The sequence below is a fragment of the Chiloscyllium punctatum genome, chromosome 22 (genome assembly GCF_047496795.1).
Source record: "Chiloscyllium punctatum isolate Juve2018m chromosome 22, sChiPun1.3, whole genome shotgun sequence".
Lineage (NCBI taxonomy): Eukaryota > Metazoa > Chordata > Chondrichthyes > Orectolobiformes > Hemiscylliidae > Chiloscyllium > Chiloscyllium punctatum.
In genome coordinates, this window is record NC_092760.1 from 57,247,017 (window position 1) to 57,270,737 (window position 23,721).

Consider the following 23,721-nt stretch of genomic DNA (forward strand, 5'->3'; position numbering starts at 1 on the left):
TTTTATCAATGGATTTATTTATAGTTTTGTGTTCTAATTAACCCTAATTTTCCCCTTCCTTCGATCTGGTATATTTAAAATGCAAATAATTTACAAATATATGAAGAAAAGGAACAGGAAATGTACTTATCAAACCTCGATCACAGTACACCAACTGATTTTGTTATTAACAGTTTTCTAATTTTAAACATTACAACATGTATCTTTCTTAGTCATCTCTCTGGGAGGGAGACAGCAACCTTCTCATGGTCTTCCTGTTAAAGTTCATTTCCCAGTCTGAAAATGTGAAAACTAATGTCAATAAGGCAACTGAGCCCCGGTCATAGGGAGTCCAAGCAGTAAAAAATCCAAGAAAGAGGACAGTAATAAGAACATTACCCATTAAATGTTGAAAAGGCATAATCTGGACAAACATAAACTATTCACTAAAGAACCGTCTGACATAGTTAACCTACAACAAACTCACCTCGTGAACAATGCCAGCCACTAAGATTAGATTCCCAGGTACCAAAATGTTACAAGCAGGGGTAACAAGAGAAATGGCCTAGTCAACTAAATCAAGGAATGCCTCACCAAAGACACAGAAGACTTAAAATCAGATAACACCCCTACTTCAATTTCATTAAGATTGTTCATCACAAACATCTAGAGCCAGCAAGTGACCTGATACCCAATACAGTAATACAGCCTGCAGTATATCCAAACATCAAACTAGCAATTTCAATAGTCAGCATCATATGAAGGGTACCTTAGCAACTCTAATGTTGGAACAAAAAAAATGAGTTCAGGCATCTGTGCTTGGCCCAAAACTTGTGCAGAATGTAAAGCAGCCCAACACATTCCATTCCAACATGTGAAATACAACCACTCACCAGACCTTTGCTTCATGACACATGATAACAATAGCTAAGGGAAAAACGCTACCCATTTTCCCCCCATGTCCAACTTTACCTCGTCCCCATTTGCATTAGTCTTGAACTACTGTCCTTAAACTCAAAGCTGAAAACATGCTGGAATCTGTGGAAGAGCAATTGTTTCACCACAGTATATAATTACAAACCACCGCTAACTGAATCCTACCCTTCTCTAAAAACTACAATAGCATTATTTTACTTCTCAAACTGGTCGCCACCAAATTTGCTCTGCAGGGCTCTGAAAACTTTCATCTGTGCTGGGCCTGAGAAGTGAATGATTCATGGAAGAACCCACAGAAACTGAAAATCCCGATGTGGCAGCACAGAACTTGAATCTCTTAACAAAGAAAACATCATGAAATGGTGGGGAACAATGGAGAAAATTGATGTCACTCAAGTTGAAAGATGTAGAAACTCAGAATACAACCTGGGAGCAGCTAAGTAATAACCACACCAGCAGACCAGAATCAACACTGTTGGCATTGTTTCCTAGCACCTAAAACACTCAAACAAACTGGCAAGCAGGGAAGATAAATGGATGATTGAAAACAACCCTAATGTATTATCTCAAAGCTTTTCCAGAGCAAACATCTCAAAACCTTATACACAAGAGCAAGTTCATAGCATCCTAACAGCACCCAAACCAAACAAAGCAGCAGGGGTCAATAGGATTTACCCAAAATTCCTGAAAAAGAATGGATCTAAGGAAAACAAGTGACTAGAAAAGCTGTATGGAAACATCCACAGCACAATCATCATTCCAAACATATGTCACCAATCCAATACTGTGGCAAATGCCAAGATAGGGAAACTACTCAGTAACCCACGCAGTTCCCACTCCATCAGTATGCTTTCAATTAAACGTAACATTCGGAACACCTCTTGCTAAAGAGATTGTTTCCCATTCTGGAATCAGTGATTCTCCTCTCACATTTTTCATTTAACATCATTAGTGTCACAAAAGGCCTGAAGACAGGAACCACCTTCACTTATCATTTGGGTAGGACACACTGTGACATGCTGCTGAATCTCTCTAATCTCATATGCAACATGAAAATAATGCAACTAATCAATTCCACATTGATTTGTGACAGTTCCAAGAATACCCCTTGTAGATCAAATCAGCCAACACTAGAATCCTAGAAGTATCAGTCCTCACACCAGCTTCCTTCAAAACATTTACTAAAGACCTCTCTCTCACGAAGCCACTGCTGTTATGTTTGGCTGGAGCTCGAACTTCAGGATATTGAGTGGACACTCACTGCAGATCTACATTCTCTGAAAGCCTACTGCAGAAACTTAAAAGAAAACTCCATATTAAAAAATGGGTATCAGTTAGCTCAGTTGGTTAGACCAGCTGGTTTACAATGCAGAGTGACACAACCAGCACAGGTTCAATCCCAGCACTGACCAAGGTTACCATGAAGGTCCAACCTTCTCAATTTTCCCCCTCGCCTAATGTATGGTGACCCTCAGGTTAAATTCACTACATGTCCTCTCTTTCAAAGAGAATGGGACTATGATGTCTTTACCTTTTACTTGAGAAAATGGAAACACCAACTAAACACTACCAAGATTAAATTCCACCTGAAAAACCTAAAACCCAGGGAAGATCACAATGTCCCGACTTATGACTGAACACTTAATCATGACCCAATGCTAAATTATCTTGGAATCTCTCTTGACTGCACTTTGATCTGCCAGAAACACTGCCAGAACACTAGAGTCAAGATTAATATGAGAGGGAATCTTATATAGAAACTAATGGATACTATTAGCAAACGCAGGGCAAATGTATGATGCAGGGCTTCACTTGTCCAGGTTATCTCTACAGTGGAGCACTGCTACTCAACTTGGCTCAGAAGCCATCATGCAAGCCTTCAGGAAGCCACTTGGATTTTGCCTTCCTGTATTAGCGTTGAAACTTCTAAACATCTGTAGCAAAAAGATCCTCCTCAGGAATACCACTAGCTGGCAGTTTACAAAGCACATCAATTGATAAGGAATCTCAAAAGTAAACTCCACGCACTCATCTTAAATTCCACAGTTCCTCCTGAAACGTTCTCCACACCCTACAAACTGACAACAAACCTATCTCTAGGTAATGCACCTCCTGGCTGACCGCAGAAATCACCAGCTGCAAACTGATCTGAGTGTTGAAGACCCAGATCTCAGCCTTCCACAGAGAATCTCAACAACTCACAGCTACTTGAGGATGAGCCTGGGATGAACAGCCACTTGTTCCACAAATAAAAGATGAGGAGCAACATAAATTCAAATGTGAACATTGAAGTCAGACCTTTGGCCACATGCTGAAATTCAGAACCATTCATGCTGTCAATGAATTGAGTTGAATGGATTGTTCATCTTGATGTGCAATTATAACTGCTTCCTCAACCACACAAATATAAAATGTAATCTCCCTTTTGAGCTATTGCTGGCTACAACTAAGATAAAAATTGTCACTTGCTTTATTTGGGAAGGGGTGGACAGTGATCTAGGAAAGCACCATTATCTATTTCTTATGTTCAGAATTTTAAAAATATCAAAATAATATAAATTATAAATTATTGACAATGCAGTGAAATATTGGTGGGTCCCATATTTCATGTTCGTTTATTTCAATGCTGTTTATGAAATCTTACTCTGAAACGGACTCTTGCATTCACACAGAAAAGAAGAGTGAGACTGCTTTTAAAAGTAAATCACAGTAATTGATATATTTTGAGAAGCTCTATGAGCTATAGTAAGGTGCTAAATAAATGCATGTGTTTTTATTATTGTCAAATCCCAGTTCTCCCACCTGTAGTTTCTCTGTAAAGTGTCATGGTACAGTTTGATAAGAATTGTACCAATTCTAAAATAAATATTACAGCTCATGTCAAAGTCCATCTTACGTCAGATTTGATTAAAACAAGTTGAACTTTCCATCAAGGCTTTCCATCGAGGGACAGTGACAGGTGTTGACGGAGATTTGTGAAGTCAATCAATTCAATTGACATTTTGAGTTCTGTTCACATTCGTTTACTGCAGAGATAAAACTACTCAAGGAGAGTGAGGTGCAACCAGTAGAGTGAATTAAATGGTCAAATCTGGTCTTGCTCTGTGATCTCACAAAACAGAGTTCAGTGGACATAAATATGCTTAAATGGATAATCTTGGAATTATATTACTCAAGTTTGTTTCATCTACTTTCCTCACAGCTGGCTGATAAGCAGGATGATATGTGCTGAGAAGTGCATATCTCTATTTGGTGATCCTATATCACTCTGAGTTGGCTGATTTTGTTTAGGCTGGTGGTCGCCATAATGCAATTGGTGTCATTTGTAGCTTAGATAAAGAAAAGTCAGTTAAAGTGCTACTCCTGATTGTTATTTTAAAGCCACAAGTTAGGTACAAATGAGGAGAGCTAGGCTGATGCATGTAGAATAATCATGTTATCTGAATATTGCTTAAAAGTTCCTGATTTTTTTTTATCTCCAAGACAGCACCCTCAGAAGTCCATTCTCTATGTTAATCATAAGCTTTTGAAGGAGCTCCAAACTTAAGTCCTTAGTTTGCCCTGTATAATTTCAAATGGGCATCCTTTATCCCAATGTCACAATTTAGTTTGAAGTGAAAAACTGTGGTACTTTTGGATATCATTCCAAAGTAAATTTTTCTTTTTTCATTTGTCAGCTAGATCCTTTTGAGGCTGAGTAGGTTTGTTTTTCTAGTCTTTCCTCATAATATAGCACTGCTACATTAGAAATCAGTCTTGTCACTCTTTTCTGAATCATCTCCCTTTTAATCTAGTGACTAGTACACAACGCTCGGGGTTGGTTAGCTCAGTTGGTTAGATGGCTTCGTTGCAAGGCAGAGTGATTCTAACAGTGAACATTCAACTCTTGCACCATAATGGACTCTCCTTCCTGCCATTCACCTTACCTGAGGCTCTGATAACTCTTAATATAAACCACTAACAGTGACTCTTATCAGACAGCTGCCGTATGATCTGGTAAGAGTTCAGTAACTTTACTTTTCCTCAACAAATACTGTGGTCACATCAAAACACTATGATCATGGCTCCTGCCTTTTGTAGGTCATTGTTGTGATTGGAATTCTAGTTGCTTTTCTGATTTCTCTGCAATATTTAGGCATTTTTAATGTCATGCCTATTCATGCTTGAATCTCTCTTAACTTTTGTATTCGTAATTTTGACATAGTGTGTAGAGTACTTTTTATTGCTAAACTGTAGTACATTATATTTAAACATCTTCCAAATTTGACCTGTTTTAATTTATTTTGTACTTTATCTAGTTCACTTCATTTTTCTGCCTTTCAAGAACTAGCAGCCACTTCTAGTTTGAAATCGCCTGGTAAATGGAGCCCATCTGCTTTGAGTTTCACAATCCAAGTCCTTGAAATCAGGTGATACCTCAACATTGAACCCCAGTATCCTGACACCTTCTTCCATGTCACCACTCAGCCCCACCCTCCACCTACATAATTACTTCAATCATTATGTGCTGTTCCCACCCTTCAATCAATATCTTATACATTTTCAACTACTGCCTGAATGCCCCATTTTGTCAGCTGTTGTTTGGAATTCAAGGTGGACCTTATAAGGTGTTCATGGCCAATTTAGTTGGAACTTTCTTGAGCAAGCCAGAGGAGCCAGCAACTCTTATTGGAAGTGATGCACATTTGGTGTGAATTGGGCCAAGATATAATTATCCCTTCAAACTACTGCCAGTGCAAATATCCTCAAGTGTGGAACAGGAAGTTTGCAAGTGCCTGCGAAGATTTCCCCAACAAGCGAGTCAATACCTTCAGGAGAATAGGGCAGAGGAACATCTTTAAAAAAATGTTTGGTCCTCATCAACTTCAGCTGTATTGCAGCCAGAGCAGAGTTCAAGTGATGCCAGGTTATCTCCTCAAGGCAACCTCACATTATATGCAGCAACTAATCTCGATGACTTTAATCCAGAGTCATACTGTATGTAATTGACCTCGCAAGTAATGCTCCTGGTTGAAAACTGTGTTGCAGGCTGTTTGTGAGCAAAGTGTATGTATAGCAATATTAAATCCAGTCATATACTATGCACCAGGAAACATTTGCTTCAACATGACTTCAGTGCAGGAGAATCCAAAGACTTCGAATTTGTTCAATAATAAATTTCATGACTTTTCTACTTAGTGCAGTCCTCTACGCACAGGATAACACAGCAGAAGTGGGGCAGATGTCTCAGCAGCATGGTATCAATGGTTGACTAATGTATTGAGTGCCCTCTGCCACAACTCCTATTATCATCCAAACAACAACAGGTGCAGGCATTGGCTGCCCTCCGAGCATTCAAATTCAGACACAGCCATTTGCTTTTATGAGATTTTGTCCCATTAATAAAGTGTTTGGACATTTCTCACAGCTTTGATGTGAAATAAACATTTTTTGGTGGACTTTTAGTTAAACTGTTGGAATTAAGATTAAAATTAAGTATTTATCATTAAAATATGTTGAGATCTAAGTATACAAACTGATTGCCATTATTATTTTAGATTACAAATTTTGCATACTGAAATACATTGTAATTAGTAGTTACAGCATGTAGGGCAAAGTGATGAAGCAATGCTGAAAATTGAAGTAATAATTATTTGTAAAACTACTACAAGATAAAGTGAAATACAGTAAACATGCCCTAATTTTAAGTTAGTCAATTCAAGTACAGCAGAGTGGTTAATATTGCCACCCTTGACATTTCATCTTATACGTCGGTGTACATGTTGGTCACAGCACACACCTCTTCTGAATTCATTCAGATATAGCAGGGCACTTACTAATCTCAAGCCTTCCTCTCTCCATCCACACACACTTTGGCATTGAAGTCAATGATCGCTGGTCTCAATCCCTCCCCCGCCATGAAGCTCATTAAGAAACAAACTGTTCTAAGTTGTAATGGAACTGATAACTGCATCCAAATGAAACTTTTCCCCACAAGTCTGGTATATGCCAGCTGGCCAAGTCCCATTGACGTGACATTGTGAAAGTGTTTGTTTCCTCCTCCACATTCCCTGCTGCAAACAAATACTTCACTGATTCAATTGCCAGCAAAAATAGCAAAACTTTCAAGGAATGAGATGAGATCAAATGGCACTTTTCCTTTCTGATCTCAATATACTATTGAACCAGCAGTTAACAGGTTAACTGATTGTAACTGAGTAGTGAGTCTATCTAATGAACTCTGACATCTGTATATTCAACTTTCAAACACCAACTGAGAATTTCCCATTAAGAGATGAACTGCCATTTTTCTCACTGATCTCTACTCTTGTACATTATTGGTCTGTTACTGATCTTTGCTTTATACAGCACATGCGTATTATTGATCTTTGATCTTGTAAATAAGTGACCTATTTTCAGTATTGCTCTTCTCTAATAGGCTATTAGTTGCAGATTTCTGCTCCTGTACAATATTGGGTCAGTTATTAACTTCTATCTGCGTACAGTATTGTTCAGTTATTATTCCCTCTGTTCAATATTGATATATTACTGATCCCTGCTCCTATATGGTATTGGCTGTGTCTGATCTCTGCTCAAAACAATATTGACCTGTATTCGTTTCTATGATAACAACTGCCAATCTGATTCTGCTACAAGACTAATGTCTCCTTAGATTTCACTGATGCAAAGACACAAGTGAAACCTGACTCTACATTTCACAATGCATGTGACAAGAAATATAATATTGCATGTAACCAGATCCAATTCCAGCATTAATGATACTTACTAAAAATACAGAGAAAAAGGAGGAGCAGAGAGAACGCAGTGTCCTTGGGTCAGTTAACTTGAGTTGATCTCCAGTTGGATGCAGTAGCTGATACTCACCTGAAGCGGTGCAGAACCCTTGCAACACAGAGAATCACATAGCATTCATAGTGAAGGTTGTGGAGTCTTTTGCTGGGATTATGAATTTATCTATGCAATGCAAAGTTCATTAGCAGAGGCATCTCTGGTATGGTTCATGTTAGCCACACAAAAATCTATGGGCCAACAAGCTCCATTGAAATAACACAAGGCATTCAGACATTTCCACAATGACTGAGACAGATCATGTGGGATTCATAGTTGCACAGACCTGGAACATCCCAGTTTCAGTCCCAAATCTCTTCCAAATGAGTAGATTGGCAATGCAGCCAGTGTCTCCAAACAGCTAACTGCTCAAAGTGTACAAGAACCTCATCAATGGAATGGCAATGAAGCCTGTCCATAAACATTATGGTCAATTCACCATCGGATATGTAATGCCCACCACCTGCTCCATGTCTGTCATAACCAAAACAATGGACCTCCAGCACCCATGTACACAGATGATGATGCCCACTAGATTCAGCTGCATCGGCCTCAGGGCCTGTCAGCATCATGCTGGCCTGGAACTGGTGAGCTGTACTAGGATCCCTTGTGTAAAAAAGAACATAATAACTTAATGAACAGAAACAGCAAAAAGACATTCAACACTTTAAGCCTTCCCCATCAGTCACTAAGATTGTGATTGAATGTCTGCTTCAACTCCACTTCTCTGCACTGTCTCCTATATTCTATGATTTGCTTTGTATCCAAAAATATGTGCCCCTCTCATGAATATAATCAATAACTAAGCATCCACCCTCTCTAAGTTATAGTATTCCAAAGTTTCACAACCCTTGAAATGCACCCAAGACTGAAATACATATCTTAATGAGGATCAACGCTCCAAATAGATAATGCCTCCCACTGACAAGCTACCTTTTAAGCTCTGACAAATAGGCTGCCAATATTTTATAAAAGCAAAATGCTGAAGATCTGAAATGCAAACAAAAAGTACTGGAAAAACCCAAACAAGTCTGGCCAGATCTGTGAAGGAAGAAGCAGACTCCCAGACTTTTCAAGTCCCATGAGTTCCATAAAAGAGCAAACCTTGGAGACAAATTTAGAATCAAATTCCTCACCACAGCAAACACTAAGATTTTCTAATTGTAGAACACTTTAGTATTTTCTCAATAAAGGTTGAAGATTTGGATTCTGAGCGGTCTTATTTATAATACATAGCTTAACTCCTATGTTAATGCTTGTCAAAGTGTTGCAACATTTTTTTCTTAGTATTTATTCACAAGTTGTGGGCCTCGCTGTCTGGGCCAGCATTTATTGCACGTCCCGAGTGGCTCTCAGGGCAATTAAGAGTCGACCATATTGCTGTGAGTCTGCAGTCACATATTGACCAGATCAGGTAAGGATGGCAGTTTCCCTCCCTAAAGGACATTAGTGAACCATTTGGGTTTTCCTGACAGTCAAGAATGGATTCATGGTCATCAATAGAATCCTAATTCCAGATTTTTATTGAATACATCTGTTGTGGTGGGATTCAAACCCAGATCCCCAGAAATTATGGTCTCTGGATTTACAATGCAGTGATAATATGACTAGGCCATCTCCTACCCTTGTCAGAATATGTGTGTTGAGAATTTGGAAGAAGAGTACATTATTTACGGTGAATTATTTCCAAAACTTTGCAACAGAATGAAGCCTGTAAATCTGTGTTTAAAATTATTTGTAATCATAGATCAATTTACCTGCAGAAATGCAATTGCACCAGTCTCTTAACCACTTTTCTTGCATTCAAAGACAAGAAAGAAATTTCATGTTGTGACTTGTACTGCTGAGATGATATTTTGTACATTCTATGTATTGATAAGAGAAGCACAAGTTTGTTGCACACTTAGCTTTGCTTATTCAAGCAATATACCCTTTCATATTTGTCATAGAACTGAAATATTTGCCTGTTCAGTATATTCGGTTTCTTGCGAGAAAACCTATCTCTTTGTTAATCTCAAATTTTGTTTGTAGATATGTACCATTTTCATAAGAAAAAAGTCATTTGCATAGCCTTTTCCCCTCCCTCCTCGAAGTAAGTGTTATTGCTGAATTATGATTGCTGCTGGGCCCAAGGTAACTTCATTTGTGAGCTCTGAGAAGAAGTATTGTGGCCACAGCTGATGCCCTTCCCCCTTCTCTGTCCTAGGATCACAAAGCCAATTGTAATACCTCACCATTAATTCTATGAAATCATCAAAATCAGCACAATTCTGTACTCAGTGCAACATCATATGATGTATGCCCATGCACAAAAGTACTAGCCTACTGATGGGCTTTGAATAACCAATTTTCTCCTTCCCCACCTATAAACTACCCCACCCCATGGTGGAAACTTGTGAGGGTGAAGGAGGGAAGCCTCAGCCATCAGCTGGATTGCCAAAGAGAAGCATCATTGATGCATTTTGGGAAGATGCATTGTTTTACTCTAGGCATTTGACAGGGCAGCAGCAAGCTTATCCCTGAGGATCAAGGACTCTAGGTGAAAAAGTCTAACCAATAAGAACGGTGAGCCAATCAGAAGCAGGCAGCTCCTTTGTGCTCCAGCAAAGTCTGTTGCTTCTGCCAGTATGGCATGTACCTAATACCTAGGATTGCCACATGATACCAGGCCACAGGTAAGTGATGAAGAAAAGAATATCAGGGAAGGAGGGAAGTGAGAGGGTTCAGCACAAAAGACTGGGGAAGGTTGGTTCTCACCAGGTCTTTATGATGTTCGATCCCTCAATCCGGTGCAGGTTGATATGAATAAGAAGGTTGTAGTGATGCCCCAGCAACACCCTGCTGCCTGATTAAATGACCTGGTTACCAATTCAGAGTGGAGGGGATCTCACAAGTTTCCACCCCATTAATCCCGATTGATAAATTTTCCTATTGAACTAGTTTGGGTGCCAGTAATCCCCCAATGACAAAACTCCTTATTAATTTTCACTACCCACATCATTCTGGTTTGATTCTACTGCGGTAATGCTTTGGGAGATGAAGATGTCTCCAAATCTGTTTGTTTTTCTCCCCTTCCCTGCCTCCAAGATTGAGGAAGGGAGAAATTGAAAATAAGTATTTCAGAGTTGGTAACTGATTGCTTTCTAAAATTGACTGAAAGGGGAAAAAAAGTTGCTATTTGTTAAAACCTCAAACTATTCGAGCTGTGTTTGTGCAATTAATGAAAAACAGTAGGTTAAAAAAATAAATTACAGCAATAAAAATTCCTCTTGAGAAGCCAACACCAGACTGGGAGAGAAAAATATACTAACCCCGAGGCTAAGCCGCTAAATAAGTTGTGAATTAATTTTTGTAAAGCACTCCCATATTACTAAGGTGTGTTGAAAGGTGTCTACTCATGTTTCAAATTAAACGCACTGCTGGTCAGCATTAGCACCTCAGTGCTGCAACACAGCCACTTGCCTATAACACTTCAGGGGCCGGGAAAGTAGGTTTGCCATTCACACTGGAATAATTAGAACATGTCAAGAAGAATTAATTTCCTCATTTTTCAAAAGGATACACAGAAATTACCATGTTATTATATGACAGGGTCCCTCGGAGAATTGTATTAAATTTAATTTCTAACGCAGCCCACACAACAAATTAAAGTCATAAATAAGATGGAAAGAAGCAGGACGCAGAGCATATGTTTATGGCAATGACTGAAGCCAAGGGACCAGAAACAACTATCTTCATTTCATTTTATTTAAATCAGCCAGACACTGTGTGTCTGAATGACAGCAATTGCTAATGGGAGCTGAGATTAGGCTGCCTGATACCAGGAAACAGAAACAGCCACTTATCCGATACTTAAACCAAAGATTTGACAGCAACACTGGGATCTGCCAATACCTGAGCTCAGCTCACAGGCACTACTCAGACATGCTTGTTAGGTGTTGAAACAGTCAATGCCCAACTGTAAACTGAATGCTTTTTTCATGCCAGAGGAAGAGGGAAAACTCCTGTTGTTAGCCTGAGTGCTCCCTTGGGCATAACAAACTTTAAATAATTTGCAAATCAATTAATTGGTTACTTGCTACATAATACAGATTTCACACTCCCAGGTCACTGGATTGCAGACATGAGAGAAATCATAACATTTTTCAAGAAGTTCATGATTGAAATCATTAATTAATTTAAGTGGTGCATTGAATTAAGCAGATGTGGAGGTACAGAGAGTAATTAGTAGTTTCTTGGCTATTATTATTATTAAATTCACGGCTGGGAGGATATCTCCTCATTTTCAGAAGTAAAAGCAGAAATCTCTGTAGGGATTGTTTGATACATTTTGTTTAACGGAACAGCTAAATTGAGTGAATCTGGTATTACATCAAGTTACTGCAGCCAAGTTATTTGCAAAACTTTTGTCCATTGCCTATGCGTTGGACCCCGTTTGCTAACATCATTTTGCACTAACCCGATCGCAGCCCTGCTGAGCAATTCACAGGTGTTCACTCACCTGCCAATGCCTCATCTAATGGTCATTTGCATCTTGTGATTTTCAAGTAAACAGTGGCATGTTGTTCCACCAAAAAAGACAACATATCTGGCTTAATACTGTCCAGACTCAATGTCCATGCATGTGTACTGAACCCACAGGCATGGCTGAGCAGCAATGAGCAAATGATTTCTCTGGCTGGTTTTGTTTTATCTGCAAGAGTTAAAATAAAATCTCTAAATGATGAAAATACTCCCTTTTCATCAGCTGAAAATAGAAATAGTGGATAAACATCTCAATTTGTCTAACAGAAGGCCAATCTCTCAAATTATAACATAATGCTTCCAAAATGTTCTGCCCTCTTCCCTGATTCAGGGGTAGTTAGAAGATCGCCACATCGGCTGAAATAAGCTACCTTAGCATTGGCCATTGTTTGAACCAGAGACAGATTGGTCATATTGATCTATATACCACTGTGGGCTGTAAATAGCATTATTGAGTGAGGCTCCAGCTACTCTCCAATATTTATTCATTTGCACAATTTACATTTGTTTCAACCTGTTTTTTTTCTGCACTGAGACATCAAGTCATCAATCCTGGAATTGAGACATAGCAACATAGGACCCATCAGGCAAAGCACATCACTTTTGATTGCTAACATGGGACCTGAAAGTATATCATAATGTGACAAATCCTGTTCTTTCTCAATAATGTTTTATTGCTTTATAAGCTAAATAGTACAGATTATAACAGTTTTTTTTGGATTGCAAGTTAGAATTTGCTGATGGCAGTGGCCCTTTAAACTGTGTTAATGGCAGAAAAGAGTGGCAGAGATTCTGCTAGAAAACAGGCAATGACACTACCCTGTGAAATCCTGTCAAAGGGCTGTTCCTGAGAAAAGATACAATCTGTGCTGCTTTGCTTCTATAAACATCACCTTCAAACCAATACGTATGGGCCATGTGAAAATCAGGCTTGCTCTGAGTAGTACACTTGCTCATCATCTTTCTGGAGATCACTATGAGTATTCTGTTATTAGGCTCTTGTGCCTAATTCTCAAAGTTGAATTGCAGGGAGAAGTCAATGCAGTGTTGGAGGTCAGCCCCCAAATGTCCTGTGATGACCTAATGGTAATGAATTGGCAAAATATCAAGACTTAAGCAAGTTCCAAAAAAAAAACCAGGGCAACAGAATTTCTCCTCATAATTTTATTCTTTTCTTTTACGCTGATTTTTTTTCCTGCACAGAAAGAATTCTGACACTTATGTTTTAATTCTATAGTTACCAGTTTGGACAATTAGCATTCTTTTACTAGTAATTGGACTCTGGAGCATTCTTTGGACAGCTGAGAGGTACAGCTCAACGTGAGAGTGAATGTTGTCACATAGCAGTGAGGTAAAGCTTATCAGCTGTCATCCTGGTTACACTGCTGCTTGTTACATTGGACTTTCAAAATGTTGTATTGATACATACAACAGGGTTAATTGGAAAGCAAATTAAATTCAACAGTTGTTTGATAATTTAGAACATGGAACAATGGCAATGTGTCACCTCAGTATACAGGGACAAAAATAAATGAAGCCACCCTACAGTCTCTTGCTCCCCAAACTAGCAGAATCACCTCTTATTATCTGTCAGGTTACAGACTAGTATAATGTTAGTCACCTGTTAGCAGATTACTCACTGCGGTGAAAACTCAATCACCACCCATATAACCCAATTATAAAACCATATAAGTCCAACTTAAGCAACAATTAATGCATAGGCAATACATTGAAAGGAACATAATAATTTTTGTTGTATGAATGTGGCGTTCTGAATTCCCTGCTTAAATATCCCAACTACAGATAAATAAAGGTTCCCAAGCAACTAAATGAGGCACTGAACGATATAGACTAGAAGTTTCCTTGGTCTAACTTGTTTAATGCTTTGTCTTCTGGTTGGGGGCAATAGGAAGCATGATTGGTTTTCAAAAGCCTTGACTGTGTTCACATCAACAAGAACCTTTTACTTACAGATGTTCTATTTCCTGTACACAGTTACAGTTCCACATGAGCTCAGATTGTCTCATTTGTGAAATCTCCAGACTCTTTCTGCCTTCCCCTAGACACCATCATTACATCATGATCTCTTAGACTCATGCTGTTAACCCACTGTTCTCTGATCATAGCCCAAGTTGTTATCATAAGAGCAAATACATCACCCAGGGTTCCCACCTTTATCACTTTCGATGGATACATGAGTGGACCTCAGGATCCAACTTAGTTTGAAGCCCCATTCTCTATGATTAAGCAAATAATTGCTATTCACTATCTAGCTCCAGAAGTAGAGATTGACCATTTGAGCAAAATAGAGCCTGCAGTAGCCCATAGAAACCTATCAAGTAGGAGAGACTGTTTTTTGGGATATGTAGAGAAGAAATTAATGGGGATGTGTGGTACAGATACTGGAAGATAGCATCTAAGTTAAGCAACTATACGAATTACACTTGATTTATGTCTTAAATCAACCAGAAACTAATCAATTGGTAACTCTTCCAAACCCAAAGACTTAATTAAAAAATAATTAGAACATTCAATTGTGAAGCATCATCATTTATTCACCCCAATTATTAACAAGAAATATTTTTAAAAGTCAAATGTTGGTTTGTAAGAACATAAGAAATAATAACAATTTCATTAACATGGAAGCATACATTTTTACTTAATTCATTCTTTTAAAAGGAAGGAATTATCACTGTACTAGGTTAGTTACACAGCAATTATCAAGTCACTGGACAGACAGGGCAAATTGTGACTAATTGTCAAGAGAAGAAAATTAGGTAAACTCTAATTTCTGAGCCACAACTCAGACCCCTCCCATTTCCACAGACATCTGTATATATTAATACTTAAACCGACAAGAGTCAGTTTGGCTAATGTGGCAAGTAGGAATGCAGCCGGAGGAAGCTGCCCAACAACATTAACCAATTTGACTATTGGCAGCAAAAATTCTGTTGAGCAACAGTCTGCTCCTGACCCATAATACAGAAACCTCTGTTTGATTAGAGCAGAAACTAGTATCTTTTTCTGTTTATAAAAAAAAATTTTGTCATGTTCACACACCAAGCCATCGCCAAAACCATGAGTTTCTTTAAGTATCCATAAGTGGTTCTCAAAGTTCTTCCACTGTTAGGTGAGGGAGACTGCGGTGGTGACCCTTGCTTGACTATGCCCAGTCTTTGCTCAACAGAATAACTAAAACTCAGAGCTCAAGCAAATGAAAATTGTCCATGTTGCATCCATGCAAAACCTTTGGTTTGATATCCAGTGAGCATTGCTGGACTGTGCATATAATGGTAAGAATAGGATGGGGCTTTGCTGTGCTAGGCTTCTTTCAATGTTTGTCGAAGAACAGTAAATTTAGTGAAGTATCAAATGACATCAGCCTCCCTGACCCTGTATTCCAACAGTCACTGCCTTTTAGGTAAAAAAGAGGGAGAATTGGAGGAGCAAAGGAATAACCAAACAACATGTACAATTTAAACAAACAATTTGTATTTATATAGTGTCAGAAAGAACCTTAATTTAACATCTCAGATAAAGGCCTCAGTTTCAGGTCACATCTAAAAATCAACATCTTCAACAATACAGCACTTTCTCAGTGATACACTGAAGTGACAATCTGGATTATGAGCTCAAGTCCATAGTGAATTGAACCTACAACTTTCTGAAATAAAAGGTAATTTAAAAGAAACAAAAGAAAACATATGACATTCCATTTATTGTTTATTGACATTCTGTATTCTTTGTGGAATTAAGTATGATCCTAGTTGACACTTCCTTTGATAGTGGACTGAAGTACACTGACAAAAAATAATTTATGCTTATTCAAAACACTCTAGACATCTTCAGGTGTTTCCAAATGAGCTCACAGTGGAGTGATTAAATGCATCTGATAACAAGCCACACATTGCTGAAATTACTTACTGCCTCATTTTATGATTAATTAAACATGTAGATTAAAGTTGCAAAAGAATTTAGATTAATGAGTGAGTTAAGTCTTGCTGATATAAGTGAAGTGGGAATTGGATGATCCCTGGAACTTTATAAACATGCATTCTAGACATGGATACATGTTGAATCAGGGCCGCCTGGGCTTTTGATTGTGCAGTCATGTTTAACATGGTTTGACAGCTTTCAAATAATATATGCTACTAACTCTGAAAGTTTGTGAGTAAAAGCCATCAGTAGTTATCAATTAAAAAGTGAAACTGCAAGAAAACCAATTTGTAATTTGCTAACTTTTTGAAGTAATGGTCTTATATGAGTGCCACATTATATTACATAGTAGGTAATGATATTAGGTCAAATCTACTGTTTCATTAGCATGAAACAGATTCGCAAGCAATACAGCAGCAGAGAATATTTTCAGAAAGGTTTGTGAAAGACATCAACAAGGATAATAATACAAATGTTAAAACGGTTAACAGGCTGAAGCATATCCAAAATATTAGGGGAAAAAGATTGAGTATCCAGTGATCAGATTCATAAGGGAGCTAACATTGTTGGAAGAACAGCAGAGGGATCTTTACCAAGGAATATGAGGCATGAGGGATTAAAAAATTAGCTAAAACTCAACGCTCGAAGTCTCAAAAATGCTACCAGTATACTTGCTAAGTCATACAAAGAAAAAGTTCACTATGTTGAATGAATGTTGGTAGATGTAATTAGGAGCATTTTAAAGATGAGGGTGGTTGCATCCTTTGAAACAGGAGGTGGTTTTACAAAAGGATGGACTCCCAATGAACTGAAGTGAGGCAATACCAAAGGGTAGCATTTGTGCATTTTAATTGAAATGAATAAACCCAAGGGACAAGAATCTTGGAATTATCTTAGGTCATGTAGGGAAGTGTTGTGAACAAGTACTCTAAGGGAGCAAACCAATGTATGATAGCAAATTCAATTATGTACCTCAGTGCAGATCAAGAGAAGAGAGATAGTGAAGAGAGATTAAGGAGCAAAGGAGAGTAAAATATACAGAGTAGTATGATTGTGTTTTTATATGCAAATATGAAAAACAATAGAGATGGAAAACAAAAAAACTGGAAGCAATAACTTTCCAATAGGGGCACATGATGTTCTGGCCTTGAATATAGCACAAGTGAGTCATTCATTAAGCCCCTCAAATTTGATCTGTCATTCTATAACATTATGGCTGCTAGTAATTTGGCACTTGACATATGTTCTTTACTCCTTTTCATATTTATCACAAAAATATATATCAATCTTGGTCTTGAAAACTTGAATTGAATCCCAGCTCACTATTTTTTGGGAAAGTTGAAGGATTGTTGAAGAGGGATTCAAAGCCCGATTACACTTGTGTGAATGATTGCTTCATGATTTCACAATAGAATGATTTTATTCTAATTGTAAGATTATGCCACCTTGCTCTAACTTACTCCATTAGAGGAAATAGTTTCTCCTTATTTGCCCTAACAAGGGCATCTTTAATACCTTAATTAATCTTCCCACAGTCTGAGCCCAAGCACATAACAATGGGTTGGTAAATCATTATTACAGGGATAGTAAATCCTATAGGAGTATCTACTCATGCAGATCAATGGAGACAGCTCTAGTTAAAGAAATGGGATGGATACAGATGTGATGTGTCAAATGCATTCTTTCTACCACAATTTCCATGATTCAAAATATATGTACACATTCAAAATTTCCTGCAGAACCAGATTGCTATAGAGTATGATATTTTAATTCATTTATGCTGCCTTTTACAATATCCTGTTTAAATAATCACATAAATACTTTTTTTAAAATCAACCATGTAGGAAGATTTCTGCACTTAAATTATTTTTTGAATTATATTTGTACTCTGGCATTGTTTTCTACCTTGGTCATACAACAACAATTATCGTTTTAATGTTATAAATAGAATTACTGGATTCAACATCAACCTTGTGGATAAATATAAGATCAGAAGAGATTCTAATAACTATTGGATAGGATACAGTGGCCATATATTCAACAGAAAATAATGTTGCCAATATATATTCAACAAAACATGGCATGACCACAATACATTGCATATAAAATAATATGGCAACTGCATTCCACAAAAGATGTTGCAAATGTAATGTATCTTATGTGGAATAACAAAGCAATTGCATATAGTGCTATCATTGTACGGTTTATACATGATACCACTTCGCATTTTTTATTCCATGTATTAACACAGCCACTAGATATTTAATATGGAATAATACTACAATTAGGTATTATACAAGTGAGAATAAAGCTCCAATTTATATCATGCAAGATAATGCAGATTCAATATATTCATAAAAACCTATGGTGCTCCTACAAATCAGAACCAACATATGTGTTATGTTGGTTCAGTGAATTTCCTTTTTAGTAATTGAAAGGAAAGTAATGTTTCACGTGATTCCAAAAATACAGATGATATTTATCTTCTTTTTTTAATCCCCACTGTACTTCACTAGTGCCTAGAGCTCATACGTAATAAGTGGCAAAGTTATGTGTGGGCTGTGAAGGTCAGATTCTAAGTCGATGACATCTGATATTCAAAACATTAGATGTTGCATATTGGGATTATATTTGTTTTTCCAAGCAATATTATTACATTACCCCTTATTTCTATACCTCCCTTCCCCACCCGGATTTCGCATGCTGAAAATTATTTGAATTGGAGCCTAATTGAAAAAATATGATCCAGTCTGATGGATTCAGCACTCATATCGAATCATGTTTAACCTAAATTTCAGTACACATAGGAATTGTTATGTTATCTTTTTGGTCTGGGCCTAATTTTGGATTATGGCAATAATTAAGAATTTTTTATTGCTTGGTGTAACTTGATGTTTGTGTTTACACAATTAAAAATAACAATTTTGTTCATTCACAGTATGCAGCCATACTATTTTCACTCATAATTGATAGAATAAGATCATAAAATCATTGTCCCTGTTTATGTTGAGAGTAAGAAAGAAAATTTACCTCCAAAGGGTTAAGTCTGCTTACTTGTTCTAATTTATGTCTTGGAGACCTTAAAAGTCATCCCCAGGTTCAGTGAATCACTTACACTTTCCAGCTGAGAGATCCAGCCTTGATTTACCATGTAGGCCAAAGTTGACATAGGAGCTTAGTAGTTTAATAAGCATTTAAATGTCAAATTAGGTTGTTGCGCCTGCCATAGACCAATATTACTGGCATTTTCTCTGGTGCATATTGAGAATTTAAAAATCCAGCTTTACCACATAGCAAGCAGCTCTGCACCAGAGGTTACTGTTTTTGGAAGGAGATAACCATCAGGTAAGATGTCGCTGAACAGAGCTAACAAAGAAACTGCAAACAAGCCTGTGTTTGTACCAGAGACAAACTGTCAATTGTATTTCAGAAATGCAGTTTGGAATTTGAACCAGATCAACTTGAGTTTTGGTATTCGTCCAGTATTATCTCACATAATGAACATTCTTAGTAATTTTTTTTGTTTCTTCCCAATTCTGTTAAGCATGCCGATAGGGCAAGAAGGGAGTCCCAAAGCTGCTGATCATTCACCTTATGTTAGCCAAGTCATTGACTGCCATTGCCACATTCAGGACATGAAAATGTTGAATGTTCGGCTAATGACCAAAGCTTTACATTTTCCACTATGAATCAATGATGATCAAGAACATGACCCCTCATTTTTTTTTCTTTCCTTATTTCACAATCATCCAGGTTAATATTATACCTAACTAGTTGATATCAGTTAATCCAACATAAATTGTGCATTGAACCTCAAGTCTTTCTGGTCTGTACAGTTCAATTCAACATTAAAAATGCACTCACCAACAGCAAATGGTAAGCAAAGCTGCCCAAGATGTGATGTAAGTGCCCAGTGTTTTTTTAAAATCCAGTCTTAATGGCCATTTATGTACTTAATCATTGGCATAGATTAAGCCTATTTCTTGTTAAGCTAGTTCTACCCATAAGGTTGTAAAATATTACGTAACAATTAAATCAGCTTAAAGTAGCAGAGGGACTTTGTTTGAAGCAATGTTAATGAGAAATGGAAGAGGGGAAATAAAAGCGATTGAAAAGTGATAATGATTAAAGGGAGGGAGGAAGGATGGTGAAAGGGAATGTGAAAACGATAGAAAGGGATGGGACAGGGAAATTGAAGGAGGAAGGAAAGATGAGAGGATAGAGAAAGGGTGGCAGTATCATCTTGAATGAGATGTGGGGAAAAAAAGTATTAAGTTGAATGGAAGGTAAACTTTGTGCCATTTCGAATTGGGTTGGAGAGCTAGGTGCTAGGTTGGAGAGAGAAGGAAAGTTGGGAGAAAAATGTCCAAGTGTAAACTAGGAAGGTTATATATTGAGAAAAAGAGAGAGATTCTCTGTAAAATGCAAAGTTGGACATGAGAGGATGACTGGTAAGAAGGCTTTTGGGAACAAAGGCTTCCTTGGTCTTTTGAAAATCTAATTGATTTAAAATCAAAATCTATTGGTTGAGAAGAACTCCTTACTACAGGTGACAAACTATTGGAGGAGGGCTCACAGCAAGTTCCTCATCTTAATAGTACTGCTGAGATGGGAGGTAAGGAAGCATCAGATATGTTACTACAAAAACTACGGGAACAGGAAATCTTACTGAATGAGCCAAACTATGTCATTCTTTTGAAACTGCATGTTTTTACACTGTTCATAGCAGGCCTTCTCTGTAGCTGTCAGGAAATGGAAAATTATACACAGAATGGAACTGTTACTACCTTCATTCTATGTCATGGAACAAATACCAAGACCAGCTACATAGTACGCAAAGGGTTTGATTATGTAAACAATTTTCTTCTATGAAAGTTGCATCGTAGTCAATATAATTCCAATTTCTCATCAAATTAAACCTCTCACTTCCTGGTAAGTTTAGCAAAGAGATAATGAACAAAGAAGAGAGGGTACTGCATCCAGGGACATTTTGTAACTCACAGTCAATGATACTTCCCCTCTCCCTCCCCCTCTCCGTCTCCTCCTCCCCCCTATGAGAGGCAGGTGTTGCTGTGTTCATTCTCTAATCTAGACTGAAAAAGGCCTCATTAGCATTATAGTACATGCCTAAAATGTGAAAGAACAAACTTCCGCCTTACTTATTTCCTGAACTTGCTTTGTGCCTCTCTGTACTGGGTGGATGGGGTCAATTAGATTAGATGGCTAGCATATAGCTGAGAGTAACTGCAAAAATGTAATTTAGGTGCTTTTTCTGGTTGAGATAGATTTGTGAAACCATATCAAAGTTCAGCAAACTTGTATCTTGATTTTTGCAAGCATGAGAGGTTCTGCTCCAGTCAGTGCTTATTACAAACATCTAAAGGTATATGCCATTTGACATAATTACCCCACTCTTTGGGAAATCCTACACATCTAGCATCAAACTGACACTGCAATTCATATACTACATGACTTATTTATTTGATTGGCAGAACATCTATTTTGGCTTGTAAACAACATCCTGTTAGTGGTGAATACCACACATGTTGCAAAACTGTTGTGTCCAACATTAGATGTGATTCCAAATTGGGCAACATTTGTTAAATAATCCTGGGTGCATGAAGAATTATAACTAACAACCAATTTAGAAACACCAGTTCAGCTCAAAGTGAAGTGTAATTGCACATCCTGAAAGCTACATATATATGACACAGGGGCCTGTTCGTTGCATACAGAAAGAATATGCACAATACACTGAACCTGGTTCAACTTAACAAAATAACTGACAGACACTCTTTGGTCCATTTCTCAGCCAGAATCAACCTGCCTGGTTTTAAATTTAAATAAACTTGGTAGTTAATTAGCAGTCATCATCCAAGTGGTACATTCACCATGGCAGTGCCTCCAATCACAGTTCACTTCTTAACAAATCAATATTCTCCATCTTACATATCAATGTTGTTTTACATTTGCCTTGATATTCTTGAAAATTCTTATGAGTGCACGATGAAAACCTTTGACAAAATGTTTTTTTCAACAACACTCACATTCCATACTACGAAGTAACTAAAGGATATGTAATTCTACTTAGCACTGAACAATTTTCCTATTTGAATACAATTGCAAATCTATAGGATATTGGTTCTCTTAAAGCATCATTGTCTCTAACAATGATGTAACTAGGTTTCCCAAGAAGCTTTTTCCTTTTGGTTCTAATCTAGAAGACTGTATGTTCAAGGTATCCTGATAAAATATTGGCAGTTATGCAACAAATTTTAATGCTCTTTAATAAATATTATCTTGGTATCAAGACACCTTAGTCCAAAGCATGAATTCTACACTCACATCTTGTGTAGCTGTCCATGTTCTTATATTTCAAGAGTGATTCCAGAGCACATTTACCATCTTTTCACTTCATTCCTCTCACCTCTACTCTCCAGTTTCTCCCTCCATTCAAAACCTTTTCTTGTGTATCCTATGGTCAATACTGTTCTGAACTTTGTTAAATTGTAAGATCCAAGTCCTCTATCATTCTCTTACCTAGAGTCTTACTATTTAAATAAATGTTCATCATGTTATCACCTCCTTCAATGCAGGATCTCAGAGCTTCATCATACTAGCCTCCCATTATTTAGATACATTGGCACATTTTGAAAAAGAAACCTTATCGTCTAAGCACCATTTCTTACATCATCTATCCTTCATTCAATCTGCTTATACTTCTCTGCCCCTACCTCAGGCCATTGCTGTTGGGAAGCTTAGCCATGCTTTGGTCACCTCTAGACTCGATTTCGCCAACGTCCTCCTTGCTGACCTCCACTTCTCCACCCTCCATGAGAAAGAAAGAGAAAGAAAAAACCTGCATTGAGTATAGAGTCTATTAAGTCCTCAGGCTGTCCCAAAGTACTTCACAGCCATTGGATTCCTTATGAAATATAAATCACTGTTGTGAAATGTAGCAACCAAGTTGCATACAGCCAAGATTCACAATAACAATAAGGTAAATGATGAGTTCCAACTTTTCCAAAGCCCAGCCTCCTGGACTGCACTTAGTTCCAGTGAGCCATCATTTAATCCTCAATAATCTGCATTATCTTCATCTTCAAAACTCAGTGCCAATTTTAAATTGGAATGCATGGTCAGAATGGCATAAACAATTTCTACGACCTTTATTATCTATTCTCATCAGATGTGGGGTCTTAAAATCAGAACCACTGCGCTTGAAATCTCTATTTCTTTTTTCTTACATCCCTTTAAAGCCACCGCCTACTTAATTTCCATAATCTACAGCTGTTGTATGCCCCACCTTCTCTTTCATTAACCCAGCACCATCCTCACCACTCCACAAGCATTTTGATCCCCTACTTGAACTTGTGTACCATCCTCGATTAGCAATACCTTTGGTAACAGAGTGCTGGCCTTACTCTCTGAACCCCACTCTCTAAATCCCTCCAGCTCTCCATTCTTCTATCCATACTTAAAATTTCTGAACATATTTTTGGTCATCTCACTAGCCTC

At 37.7% G+C, this 23,721-nt stretch overlaps 1 protein-coding gene across 10 annotated transcripts in view; it reads right to left on the minus strand.

Moving 5' to 3' along the window:
- The window catches only part of sox6 (SRY-box transcription factor 6), a 641,917-nt gene that overhangs the window by 489,171 nt on the left and 129,025 nt on the right, over nucleotides 1–23,721 (minus strand). For 4 of the 10 annotated variants that reach the window (XM_072592373.1, XM_072592372.1, XM_072592377.1 and 1 more), the window contains exon 2: nucleotides 22,938–23,032. The exons of the other annotated variants lie outside the window; for them this stretch is intronic. In XM_072592373.1, coding sequence (XP_072448474.1) covers nucleotides 22,938–22,969 — 32 coding nt within the window. In that variant the 5' untranslated portion in view covers nucleotides 22,970–23,032. The remainder of the gene's footprint in view (nucleotides 1–22,937; nucleotides 23,033–23,721) is intronic. 10 annotated transcript variants of the gene reach the window in all.